General features: G+C 38.4%; 1 protein-coding gene across 1 annotated transcript in view; it reads left to right on the top strand.

Annotated features, from left to right (window-relative positions):
* Positions 1-3,414: 3,414 nt before the first annotated feature.
* LOC130241065 (putative methyltransferase NSUN7) overlaps positions 3,415-14,824 on the top strand; it is a 39,864-nt gene continuing 28,454 nt past the window's right edge. Inside the window, exons 1-2 of the mRNA XM_056472783.1 lie at positions 3,415-3,517; positions 5,851-6,170. Of these exons, the coding sequence (XP_056328758.1) occupies positions 5,858-6,170 (313 nt within the window). The 5' untranslated portion in view covers positions 3,415-3,517; positions 5,851-5,857. The remainder of the gene's footprint in view (positions 3,518-5,850; positions 6,171-14,824) is intronic.

Here is a 14,824-nt window from a genome sequence, read left to right as displayed (position 1 = left end):
AGTCTGAAATGATGAAATCCTTGTTGTCAAGTGTATAAAATCTAGCGGTTTTAAGGATTTTGACAAAGAATAAAGAATTCAGATGACGATTAATGAGAGATTTGGGATAAAACTTAATAAACTTAAGATAAACCTAAGCCTAAGGAGGTTTGTGTTCATTTATGCACATCAGACAGATTTATTTTTAGATTACAAAAATATATTACAGTATCCCCCGCTATGCCAGTCAATCAAGTAGTTTACTATAGTATAGGTAAAAAATACTGTAGTATTTACCAGTGCTGTCAAACAGTTAATAAAAAAGGGTGTATTTCATTCATTCATTCATTTTCTTTTCAGCTCAGTCCCTTTATTAATCCGCCAACTTATCCAGCATCTGTTTTACGCAGCGGATTCCCTTCCAGCTGCAACCCATCACTGGGAAACAGCCATACACACTCATTCACACATTCATACACTACGGTCAATTTAAGCATACCCAATTCACCTATACCACATGTCTTTGGGCTTGTGGGAGAAACCGGAGCACCCGGAGGAAAACCCACACCAACACAGGGGAACATGCAAACTCCACACAGAAATGTCAACTGACCCAGCTGAGGCTCGAACCAGCGACCTTCTTGCTGCGAGGCGAACGTGCTACCCACTGTGCCACTGCGTCACGCAAGGGTGTATTTATTTATTTTCATTCATTCATTTTCTTTCAGCTTAGTCCCTTTATCAATCAGGGTTCGCCACAGTGGAATGAACCGTGAATTATTCCATCATGTTTTACACAGCGGATGTCCTTCCAGCCATCACTGGGAAACACCCATACACACTTGCTGTGAGGCCACAGTGCGAGCCACTGTGTCGCCCCTCTATTCAATTCAATGCAATTTAATAGAGCTTTGTTGGCATGACAAAGCACAAACCCAGCACAAACCCACGCCAACACGGGGAGAACATGCAAACTCCACACAATAACACCAACTGACCCAGCTGGGACTCGAACCAGCAACCTTCTTGCTGTGAGGTGACAGTGCTACCCACTGCGCCACCGTGTCACCCATAGATATATGTGTACTGTGTATTTTTATTACACACTAAAAAGTGCTTGTAACCCAATACTGAGTTAAATATGGACTCTCACAAGGTTGGGTTGATTTTATTAATGAAATAGTTAGGTTTGTCCATGTTTGTTCCAACATTGTGTTATGATAACCCAGCATGTTTTAGAGTAAACGTAAATACAAAGATAAAAGACAAAACTATTCTGAAAACAAATATTTACATATTTATTTATTTTATATACAGTTTAGATTAGATATAAATGTTTTAATTTGACTAATTCTCAAACAAACGCTCTAAAAGTGCTGGGTAGTGGGTTGTTGTAACTTAGTGTTGGGTCAAATATGGACAAACTCAACCATTGGGATAAAATTGTCATTTTAAACGAATTGTAAAAATAACCCGATATTGTGTTGGTCCATATTTGACTCAGTGTTGGGTTATGACAACCCAGCATGTTTTAGAGTGAAAGTATAAATAAATACAAAAGTAAAACACAAAACTTTTCAGAATGCAAATATTTACATATTTATACACAATTTATATTAGATATAAATATTTTATTTCTAAATATAAAAAAAACAACTTCTCAAACATATGCTCTAGAAATGCTGGGTAGTGGGTTGTTGTAACTTAGCATTGGGTCAAATGTGGACTAATTTAACCATTGGGATAAAAACTGTCATTTAAAACGAATTGTAAAAATAACCCAAGATTGGGTGTGCCAAGACCCAACACTGGGTCACAAAAACCCAGTATTTTTAGAGTTTAGACCTCCATGTGTATATTTATACATACTAAATCTACAATATGAACTATTATTTTGGCTGCAATTAATCACAATCTCTAAAGACAACACTGGTGTTCACTATCAATTAGTACAAAGTCTAGTCTATGTGCAAATAAGAAAGTTAACCCAGAGTTAAGGAATGTAAATTAATTATGAGCAATGTGAAACGTGAAGCAAAATGACCCAGGATTCCGTTTGGAATGACCCTGGGGTTAACTACAGGTTGCTCGTGTGTGTTTTCTTCTTCTCTGCTCTTTTCTCCTCATGATCATTTCTGTCCAGCAGAGGGCAGCACACCCTCACGGTTTAAACGCAGTAAACATCTGGTCCAGGACATCCAGTACATTCAGAAAGTTACACATTACTATATTCTAGCGCTGTGTATTAATTTATGGATGGCCTGGTATCAAATTAATTGGATATTTTATTATTTACAAATAAGCACTTTTAAACCAACCCATATACATACTGTAGGGGTTTTAAACCATACCATATAAAGTACTTTAATTAATATGATGTGGTGATTCTACAGTAGTTCTTACAGTAACACAACAGACTTACAGTTTTCTACTACTGTAGGGTATATACTACAATACAACCTAAATTAATAATATTAATAGATAGATAGATAGATAGATAGATAGATAGATAGATAGATAGATAGATAGATAGATAGATAGATAGATAGATAGATAGATAGATAGATGGATAGACGAATAGACAGACAGACAGACAGACAGACAGGGGTCAAATTTCACTATATGGAAGTGTATGTGATGAATAAAGGCCTTTGATTGATTGATTGATTGATTGATTGATTGATTGATTGATTGATTGATTGATTGATTGATTGATTGAAACAAGTTATTAAAGGCTGTTCTTGTTTATGAAGTTCTAGTAATGTTATTGTTTATACAGGTTTACCTTAACAACAACTTTACAAGAAACATAAAAATCTTTTAAGGACTTGTTTACACCCCACATGAAAAACAGTATAGTAATTTAACTATAGATTTTCTGCTGAAGTGATTAAAGTCACTCACTTCATTATAATATGCCTAATATTAATAATAATAATAACAATAATAATAAACTAATATTCATAACACTGCATTATGTTATGGAAAGCTATGGAGAATAGTACACTAAACCACACAACAGGGTACTGTAGTAAAACTAAATAATACTAAAGATAATAATAAAATAATTTAAATAATAATAATGATAATAAATTATTTTACAACTAGACGATATACACGACCACTTTGAGAACTTAACTATACTACAATACACTGTAGCTTTGTTTAACAAAAAGTAGCAGGCCTAAATGCTATCTACTATATAGCACGTTTCAAAAACTTTACTATAGTATTTTACATGTGGGGAGTGTATAAAGCTCTTGTGTATATAGTTCGTGTTCGTAATGGCTGCTATTGGATTAAACGTGTAAGTTTTTCTGCTGAAGTGATTGAACCTCATCACTCCGCTGATCCGCCTCCCGTCGCCATAGAAACGCAATCCCGCCTCAGTCATCTGACCTACCGTAAACTCCAGTTTCGGTCTGTTTTATTCGGTAAAGTTTCCTCAGAAAGACGCAAATTTATTTGTCTGAACACACGCTGACATCCAGAGATTCCGTGATGTTTACATCCGCTCTGCAGGACTGAAGAGTTTCCGGTAAGTGAGTTAACGTTACTAGCATGTTTTGATACTTTTTGAATAGCTGAAACAAACAAACAAACAAACAACATTCTTGCTGTAGTACAGACATTATGTTATTTAATATCGTCAGAAACGATAAAACTATAACTTTAAATCACAATTCATAAATAGTAACTTTGTGAAATAAATAAATGAATGCATTAAATAAAATATAAAAGACGTTGAGTGTGAACCTGTTTTGTTTTGTTTGTTTGTTTACTTGTTTAGTGTTGTGTTTCTCTGTTGGTAACAATTATTGTAATTAGTTATTTTAAATCACTGAGGTTATATTCTGTCAGGTCTGAATCAAATATATTTGTAGTTTTTGATTTTCCCTCAATTTACATAAAATGGTTAAATTTGGCATTGCCCTGCTGAAAAAAACTGCTTAAACCAGCCTAGGCTGGTTGGCTGATTTTAGCTCGTCGACCAGCCTGGAGTTAGAGAGGTTTTGGCCATTTCCAGGCTAGTTCCCAGCTATTTCCAGCCTGGTCTTAGCTGGTTAAGCTGGGAGATGACCAGATAAAACCAGCTTGACCAGCCTAACCAGGCTGAGAGCCCAGCTTAAACCAGGCTGGTCAAGGTGATTTTAGCTGGTCATTTTTCAACCTGACCAGCTAAGACCAGGCTGGAAATGACTGAAAACCAGCCTGGAAATGGCCAGAACCCCTCTATAACCAGGCTGGTCAACCAGGTAAAACCAGCTAACCAGCTTAGGCTGGTTTAAGCTATTTTTTCAGCAGGGGACTGAATTGCTCATCATTATTTTTAACCATATATTTAAACCGTGTTTGTGCATCGTGATCTTAATATTCTTAAATCAATATGAATTTACTTTGAAAGCAAAAATGTTTACTAAAAATACTAAATATTAAAACTAAGCGACTTTATCAAATGTGGGTCAGGAAAAATGTGCTTAATTCAAGTAAAAAAAAAAAAATTCTCCCTTTTGAAAGTGAAAATAGGGAGAGCTGATAAGTCATTTTGCTTCTCATAGAAATGTATTTTGATTAAAGGAAAAGTTCACCCAAAAATTGAAATTTACTCACTATTTAATCTCCCTCAAGTGGTTCCAAAGCTTTATCAGTTTCTGTCTTCTGTTGAGCACAAAAGAAGATATTTTGAAGAATGCCAAAAACCTGTAACCATTGAGAACCATAGTAGGGAAAAACAAATACTATGGAGGTCAGTTGTTACAGGTTTGCATCATTCTACAAAATATCTTCTTTTGTGTTTAACAGAATAATCTCATTAAGCTTTGAAACATGTAAAGGGGGAGTAAATGATGACAGAATTTTAATTATTGAGTGAGCTGTATGTTTAATAAAGGTTTAGATGTTCATACAAGCAAACAAACTCAAATATGCTCAGAAAGAATGTAGAGTTGAAGTCAAAATTATTCTATTAATATTTCAAATATTTGCCAAGCACTGTTTAACAGAGCAGGGCAGTTTTCATAGTATTTCCTATAATAATTTTGTCTTCGGGCAGCATGGTGGCTCAGTGGTGTCACACTGTGGCCTCACAGCAAGAAGGTCGCTGGTTCGAGTCCCGGCTGCGTCAGTTGGCGTTTCTGTGTGGAGTTTGCATGTTCTCCTCGTGTTGGCGTGAGTTTCCTCCGGGTGTTCCGGTTTCCCCCACAGTCCACACACATGCGCTATAGGAGAATTGATGAACTAAATTGGCCATAGTGTATGAGTACATATGGGTGTTTCCCAGTACTGGGTTGCAGCTGAAAAGGCATCCATTGTGTAAAACATATGCTGGAATAATTAGTGGTTCATTTCGCTGTGGAGACCCCTGATAAATAAAGGAACTAAGCCGGAGGAAAATGAATGAATGAATTTTTGTCTTCTAGGGAAAGTCTTATTTCTTTTAGTTTGGCTGGAATAAAATCAGTTTTAAGGTAAATATTATTAATAATATTATTATTTAAGGTAAATATTAATATACCCTTATGAATATTTTATTTTCTATTGTCTACAGAATAAATCAAAGTTATCCAATGACTTGCCTAATTATCCAAACTTGCCTAGTTAACCATATTAGCCTAGTTAAGCCTCTAAATTGCACTTTAAGCTAACTACTAGTAAGTAGTGCAATATTATGTACTGTCACCATGACATTAGTCTTTAGAAATGAATTAGTAAAACTATTATGTTTAAAAATGCATTGAAAAACAACGTTAAAAACACTTGGGAAATGTTTTTAAAAGGTTTTAAAATTCACAAGAGGCTGGATCATTTTGCCTCCAGCTGTATATTTTCCCGTGTGTTTGATAGTTTGTGTTTTGTGTGTGTGAATGTTAGCAGCAGGATGGTCAGGAAAAGCGGTGCAGTGCGGCGTCCACTGAAGCATTGCTCTCAAATCTCAGCCCTGAAGCAACTTTCTCTGCTGGATCGAGACTCTCCAGAACCTCCTGTAATTCAGATCGGTCCCGATGAGAGTCCCGGCTGCACAGACCGGGTTTACCTGCATGCCGCGGCCATCTTTCAGAGCTCACACCTGGAGAAACCCGCCACTCACAGGCTCATCAGCTATGGGAAAAGGTCAGAGGTCAGCGTTCCTGACGCCCGGGATGAGGCGTCTCAGCGGGCGGCCTACCAGCTCGCTTTCAAAACACTCAAATGTAAGTGTAAATTGTGTTCGCTAAACTATAATGTGGAGAAATTGTTCAGATTGCAGCAGAAAAAGCAGGCAAGATCTTCAGTCAAAAAGACTTGAGCAATTCCATGCAAAGTGTCAACCTTGTCATAAAAGAAAAAGTAATAGTGAAACTCTTTCTAAGTCTTTGTGTAGACTTGTATTTTACAATACTGAAAGAATACTTGAAAATATCTCTATCAATGTTTTCAAACTATTTTAAGTCTGCTGGTTAGTCAACTTATCCAATCACAGCATCTGTTTGCCTGTTGGTCAGTCCAGTTCGCCAATCACAGTATCTGTTTGTCTGTTGGTCAGTCCAGTTCGCCAATCACAGCATCTGTTTGTCTGTTGGTTAGTTCAGTTGACCAATCACAGCATCTGTTTGTCTGATGGTTTGTCCAGTTGGCCAATCACAGTATCTGTTTGTCTGATGGTTTGTCCAGTTGACCAATCACAACATCTGTTTATTGGTTAGTCCAATTGGCCAATCACAGCATCTGTTTGTCTGTTGGTTAGTCCAGTTGACCAACCACAGCATCTGTTTGTCTGTTGGTTAGTCCAGTTGACCAATCACAGCATCTGTTTGTCTGTTGGTTAGTCCAGTTGACCAATCACAGCATCTGTTTGTCTGTTGGTTAGTCCAGTTGACCAATTACAGCATCTGTTTGTCTGTTTGTTAGTCCAGTTGGCCAATTACAGCATCTGTTTGTCTGTTGGTCAGTCCAGTTGGCCAAATCACAGCATCTGTTTGTCTGTTGGTTAGTCCAGTTGGCCAATCACAGCATCTGTTTGTCTGTTGGTTAGTCCAGTTGACCAATCACAGCATGTTTGTCTGTTGGTTAGTCCAGTTGGCCAATCACAGCCTCTGTTTGTCTCCTGGTCAGTCCAGTTGACCAATCACAGCATCTGTTTGTCTGATGGTTTGTCCAGTTGGCCAATCACAGTATCTGTTTGTCTGATGGTTTGTCCAGTTGACCAATCACAACATCTGTTTATTGGTTAGTCCAGTTGGCCAATCACAGTATCTGTTTGTCTGATGGTTTGTCCAATTGACCAATCACAGCATCTGTTTGTCTGATGGTTTGTCCAGTTGGCCAATCACAGCATCTGTTTGTCTGTTGGTTAGTCCAATTGACCAATCACAGCATCTGTTTGTCTGATGGTTTGTCCAGTTGGCCAATCACAGTCATCTGTTTGTCTGATGGTTTGTCCAGTTGGCCAATCACAGCATCTGTTTGTCTGTTGGTTAGTCCAATTGACCAATCACAGTATCTGTTTGTCTCCTGGTCAGTCCAGTTAGCCAATCACAGTCATCTGTTTGTCTGTTGGTTAGTCCAGTTGACCAATTACAGCATCTGTTTGTCTGTTTGTTAGTCCAGTTGACCAATCACAGCATATGTTTGTCTGTTGGTCAGTCCAGTTGGCCAATCACAGCATCTGATTGCCTGTTGGCTAGTCCAGCTGACCAATCACAGCATCTGTTTGTCTGTTGGTTAGTCCAGTTGAATAATCATAACATCTGTTTGTTGATTAGTCCAGTTGACCACTCACAGCATCTGTTTGTCTGCTGGTTAGTCCAGTTGACCGATCATAACCTCTGTCTGTTGGTTAGTCCAATTCACCAATCACAGCACCCATTTGTCGGTTGTTGTTGTTGTTTTCAGTTGACCAATCACAGCATCTGTTGGTCATTCCAATTGACTAATCACAGCATCTGTTTGTTGGTTTTTCCAGTTGACCAATCACAGCATCTGTTGGTCATTCCAGTTGACCAATCACAGCATCTGTTTAGTAATTGTAGTTAATTTGCATTGCATTTTATCATATAAAAATTCTCCTCATCTGTTTGTATATGCTGTGTGCATGTTGTTCTTTCCATCCAGCATCTTTAATGAGACTCTAATGCAGTTGCAGGATCCTTCAGCCGTCACATTGAGTCTTTCAGTATGTTTATTCACACGCATTGCTCATTGATCAGTATGCAGTAACAGAATGATAAAGCCATGAAGCAGAAACAGCAGGTGTAGTCCTGTGTGATTGTCACTGTCTGTTTCCACCGAGTCCTTTTAGCAGAATATTTAATCTGCCGGTCCTCAGAGGAACCACTGCTTTAATGAGAGTGACGATCATCGCTGAGGAAGAGTCTACTAAACTATCTAATGAGTCTCTTTGAGCTCAAGAGACTAAGATTCAGAGCTGGAACAACACAACACAGCACAACACTCAGCCTGTACTTCAGGGTAATGTGTCACAATTAAACCTGCACTGTTGTCTTTTGATTAAAATAATAATGAATATTATTAATAAGACTTTTCATTACTCTAATGAAGCTATAACAGTGATTTACAGTGATATTATACAGCTGTCAGCACTGATTTAGGCAAAAAAATGCACACGCTAATGACCGAATCATGTCTTGTGTTAATTATTGTAAGATATTAAAGGTTTTGTGAAATTAAAATAAATTTTTGTTAGATGTTAGAATCAGTATGTTAGTCTTTAAGGATATCTATTAGCTAGTGTGCTCTAAAGCAGTGACGAAATTAGCATTTAGAAGATATAAACCTGATATAAACATCCAAAGCTTGCACTTCCACCAATATGAGTCAATGATTTTTGCCCTCACCTCATACTTCAGTTTCTTGACCAATTAAATGCTCTCTAGTATCTGACATGCCCCGCCCCCTTCTTCTCATTGGCTTTTTATTTGATGCACTTGATTTCAACCACTTTCATTGGCAGAGCTGTGATGAAACGCTATTGTTTGTTTATTTTAAAGGGGAGGGGCTACACTATGCCCCGCCCACTCTTGATGTTTCTGCTGAGATTACATTACACATCAAATAAAAATGCACATTTCAAAGCACTTCACGGGACTTTTAAGGGAACAGCATGTAATTTTGTCCACTAGAGGGCGTTTATTCACAACAAACAAACGTGTTTTTGATGACGAATCAGTGTGGAATCATGGGAGCTGTATTCTTCATTATCCACATGCAGAACTCATGTTGATGAGGAGTTAAGTATTCAACACTTATTATCAAGCTAGTATGAACAGAGTAAGAGAAAGAAGTGAAATGAGAGAAACGCTGAAGCATTTGCTGATGACAGATGAGTGTAGCGAAAGCAGCAGAGCTTTTATTATGCCACAGTCTAGCTCCAGTGTTCTTCAGCTTGTAATCACGTAGAGAAGAAGCAGCGCTCTTTTACCAGGCTTTAGTTATAATGCTGCTCTGCGCAGGATAATAAACACACAACATATTAAACATTAAATTTTTCATTCATTTATTTGCTTTTCGGCTTAGTCTCTTTATTTATCAGGGGTCACCACAGCGGAATGAACCGCCAACTTCTCCAGCATATGTTTTACGCAGCTGATGTCCTTCCAGCTGCAACTGGATCACTGGGAAACACCCATGCACACTCATTCACATTCATACACTACGGACAATTAGGCCTACCCCTATAGCGCATGTGTTTGGACTGTGGGGGAAACCGGAGCACACGGAGAAAACCCATGCCAACACGGGGAGAACATGCAAACTCCACACAGAAACACAAAACTGGCCCAGTGCTGTGAGGCGACAGTGCTACCCACTGCGTCACAGCGCCGCCCCATATTAAACATATCATATATATATTATATAAAACACAACATGTTAAAGCCTTGCTGCTGTTTCCCTGTTTTCTACACAACCAACCCGAAAATGGAAGCTGTGTGACGTCATTATTATGAACACACACGCGCCGTCTCACCGTGCTAGCACACCGTGTCAGCGCAATTATAAAAGAAGATGCTTCAATCCCAGTTTGTGGATGTTAAATCAGGTTTACACTCTCAGAAATGAAGGTACGCGAGCTGTTACTGGGGTGGTACCTTTTCAAAAGGTACACATTTGTACTTAAATGGTCCATATTTGCACCTGAAAAAGTATATATTAGTACCTAAAAAATTTAAGAGGAACACTTTGTACTTTGTAGGTACTAATATGTACCCTTGAAGTATTAATATGGACCTTTTAGGTACAAATTTGTACCTTTTGTAAAGGTACCACCCCAGTGACAGCTCGCGCACCTTCATTTCTGAGAGTGTAATTTGTACATTAACATAACAGAAATCCATTTACAGACCCGTAGCCTGAGGGGTGGGGGGGGGGGCGGGCGGTGGTTCCAGTGGTCCGGAAGACCCACCCCTCAATGACAAAGGTCCAGAATTTGTCCCATACATGAGCTCATTTATCCTATTTTTGACTGATATGCCATCATAAATAGTGAAAATAACTAATCAAAAAGCCTTTAAGAGCAGGTGGAATCCTCTGTTGGCTGTTGCTTCAGTGTGACTTCAGCCAATCAGGTTTGGCCAATGCTAATAAATATTGAAACAACACTTGAAACAAAAAAATGACCAATAAAAAGGTGTGACGCACCAAAAGCGGACCATATTAAAATTATTTAAATAGTAATTTGGGTAGTGTTGTTATCCATGAATTTACAAATGTATTTTTTTAAGAGAGGCTAGAAAATTGTGAAGCTGCTATTAATATTAGATTATTATAATAATTACTATTATTATTATGTGGGTGTCACGGTGGCGCAGTGGGTAGCATGATCGTCTCACAGCAGGAAGGTTGCTGGTTTGAGCCTTGACTGGATCAGTTGGTGTTTCTGTGTGGAGTTTGCATGTTCTCCCCATGTTGGTGTGGGTTTCCTCCACAGTCCAAACACATGCCCTATAGGGGAATTGATCAACTAAATTGGCTGTAGTGTATGAGTGTATGTGAGAATGGGTGTTTCCCAGTGCTGGGTAGCAGCTGGAAGGGCATCCGCTGTGTAAAACATATGCTGGAATAGTTGGCGGTTCATTCCGCTGTGGCGACCCCTGATAAATAAAGGAGGCTGAAAGAAAATGAATGAGTGAATGTACATGTCACAGGAGGACTAATATACTGATATTAGCTGTAGATGTATTGAGATATCACTGTTATCTCTCTCATTATTCTGGGGTGTTCTTGTGAGACTCTGGTCAGCTTCTCTCAGAATCTAAAGGCTCTGTTTGGCTTCGTTGATGCCGCTGTGCAGAGAATCTGTGGAGATGTTCATGAGATCTCCTCAGTGATGACGGATGACTGAGCGCTGCAGATAGAGAGAAATGAATAAAGTGTGTCTGTGGTCCGGCTATACCCACGATGCAGCAGATCAATGGACCAATCACACGCTGCCGGAGCCACCAGGCGATCAGGGCGATGATGAGATCCATGTCAGACATGAGGATTGATGTCTCTCTCTCTCTCTCTCTCTCTCTCTCTCTCTCTCTCTCTCTCTCTCTCTCTCTCTCTTCTCTCTCTCTCTCTCTCTCTCTCTCTCTCTCTCTCTCTCTCTCTGTGTGTGTGTGTGTGTAAATGTGCATCTCTCTCTGTCTCTCTTTCTCTGTGCATGTGAGTGAGCGGTGTGGGTGTGTCTCTGTGTGGGCGCGCGTGTCTCTCGCTCTCTGTGTGCATTTGTGTGTGTGTGTTATGTGTATGTATGTATGTATGAGTGTGTGTGTGTGAATGAATGTTGTGTGTGTGTGAACATATGTATGTATTTTTATGTGTATGTGCATGTTCGTATATGTGTGTGTATGTATGTTTATGTGAATGTGTGTGTGTTTGTGTGTGTATGTATTCGTATGTGTGTGTGTATGTATGCATATGTATGTGTGTGTGTGCATTTGTGTGTGTAAACGTGTGTGTGTTATGAGTAACGTCTTAGACAGCATATCTGACAGCTGCCATCCATCCATCAGTGAGGACTCTAGAGATCTGCTAATCCTACACTTCCCACAATGCCCTTCTGCTGGCGTTTGAGGCTTCATCAGCGTTCATTAAGCATTCATTAGGAGTTCAGACATGATCACAGCTGCCTCAATAACATCTCTGGCTTTACAAGCACCTTAATTACACACACTAATGAGATGCAGACATTTGTGGACGAGTGGAATGTTAAACTATGCTGTGGAGAGAGAGAGAGAGTGTGTGTGTGTGTGTGTGTGTGTGTGCATAAGTGCATTTGTGTGTGAGTGTTAATGTGTATGTAATTCGCTGAGGAATATACTTATGATTCTGAATGAATTACTTTATTAGAATAAATTAGTTTTAAAGTAGGCACGGTGGCTCAGTGGTTAGCACTGTCGCCTCACAGCAAGAAGGTCGCTGGTTCGAGCCTCGGCTGGGTCAGTTGGTGTTTGGAGTTTGCATGTTCTCCTCGTGTTGGCGTGGGTTTCCTCCGGGTGCTCCGGCTTCCCCCACAGTCCAAACACATGTGCTATAGGGGAATTGATCAACCAAATTGGCCGTAGTGTATGAGTGTGCATGGGTGTTTCCCAGTACTGGGTTGCAGCTAGAATGGCATCCGCTGTGTAAAACATAAGCAGGAATAGTTGGCGGTTCATTTGTCTGTGGTGATCCCTGATTAATAGAGGGACTAAGCCGGAGGAAATTGAATGAATGAATGAATGAATGAGTTTTAAAGTTCAGTTGTAAAATTAAATTATCCTTAACTACAAAATTATTATTACTTTTACTATTAGGATTATTTTAATATTTCAAGGAATATTATTTTATGCATTATAATACTGCATTTGTGCAGTTAATTAGATATCTATAGGTAATAAATTGTATAATGCAATGATAATTGATTATTATAAGTAATTGTTCTGAAAATGTCATAATCATAAGATGAATATTTAGAAAACTTAAGAAAAATAATAATATTGAAATGCTGTTTTATGGTTAAACAACTTTTTTAACAGAGTTTTTAATAGTAAATATACAATTTTACAGTACAACATTATTTAAATTTTTAAATCATTAAAATGTTAAGATGCTTGTACTGTAAGATATAGGGAAATTATTTATTATTATGGTTATTATTATTATACTGTACAAAATAACCTATCAAATATTAATGTAAGTAAAATACAAATAATTAAATTAATACAATATATTACTAGTAAATATTTAATCATATCATTACATTTCTAACATCTTTATTACAGCTTTATTTTTATTGTTAAATATTATTAATATTAAACATTGTTATTGTTAATATAAACATTAAATTAATAATAATGTAAATAAATATTAGTATTTTCATTATTAGTGGTAGTTGTAGTATAAAATGACTTTCACACATAGCTGATGGTTGATTTTAAAGTGTGTTTGGCATGCTGTGCCAGGAGAGAGAGCCCTGAGCTCATAAGATCCTCGAGCCCGGGGCTCCCTCCTGTTTGCAGGGCAAGAGGGGAGTTTGAGCTCAGGTAGATCTGGAGAACTCCCCTGGTGTAGTAGCTAATGAACAGATAGTGATTGCTCTTAAGAGATAACTACTTGCTAGGAGCACGTCTATGGTGCTGATTTGGATTAGTCAATTAACTTAAGTTGCATGTTTTTGGATGGTGGGAGGAGAGCGGGGAAACCCAATGAGAGCACGGGGAGAACGTGTAAACAGAACTCCACACAGAAACATCAGCTGGCTTAGTAAGGAATAGAACCAGTGACGTTCTTGCTGTGAGGCAACAGTGCTAACCTCTGGGCCATCATGTCACCCATCTAGGAAAGGAGGAGGAGTAGGGGTGGAAGGGGGGGACTCTTCAAAACAAAGATGGCTGTCATATGGAACTGAGGGTATTTATAGTGGCTTAGGAACCGTCTGATTGGTGAATCTTTAATTGGATAATGCGGGACCAGCTGCAAGCAATCATAAGCAGGTGATCCTCTCGAAATTAGTTAATTAATAAACTTCACTTAAACAATCAAATAATTTAGTTAATTGAAAAGGATTAATGTTATACACTCAAAAAATGCAGGGTTATTTCAACCCAAATTTGGTAAAATATGGATAAACATAAGTGTTGGGTTATACCTGGTTCTATTAATTTAATTAAAAAAGACAGTGCTTGGTTTTGTCCATACTCTCTCCAGAATTGTGTTAAGCATAACTCAATAAGCATTTTTAGTCAGAGTGTACTGATCACAATATACTGCAGAGCTGCCCAATCCTACAAACAAACACAGACACTGAACTCTATCAGCTCTACAGCAGTGATATCTGACTGAGCAGACAGCTGTATATATTCAGACTCAGGCGTGTGTGTAATTGTGCTTGAGTTTTGAGATCAGACCTGAGAATGTGCTCTGTGATATCGATGGAGTTTCACCTGGGAAAACGACTTTAATCTGTCTTAACTCCACGCCGCACGATCAATGCACACACAAACGTGACTCTCATACACACCGGCTCCATCTGCCGGACACACACACACACACATATTCATGCTCTGCTTTACAAAGGCAGATCTGATTCGCTGAAAAGGCCAATCACAGATAATGTAGGAATAGATCGCAGATTAATCAAGAGCATAACTAATGAGCGCATGAACCCATCCAACTTCATGTACAGAGCTATTTCATATATATTTGAATACATGATTAAAACAGATTTAAATTAATTTCAGATTAATTTATGAATGCATTTAATTTCACAATTAATTAATCTGTTACATGACTCCGCCTACATTTATTACATAATTTGTTCTGTTTTATGACTCCGCCCACAACCACTGCATCATTCGTTCTGTTCTGTGACTACGCCTACATG

This window comes from Danio aesculapii, chromosome 14 (assembly GCF_903798145.1).
Source record: "Danio aesculapii chromosome 14, fDanAes4.1, whole genome shotgun sequence".
NCBI classification, from domain to species: Eukaryota; Metazoa; Chordata; class Actinopteri; order Cypriniformes; family Danionidae; genus Danio; species Danio aesculapii.
Note: the sequence above shows the minus strand (reverse complement) of the source record. Positions and strands in the feature narration are given on the sequence as shown.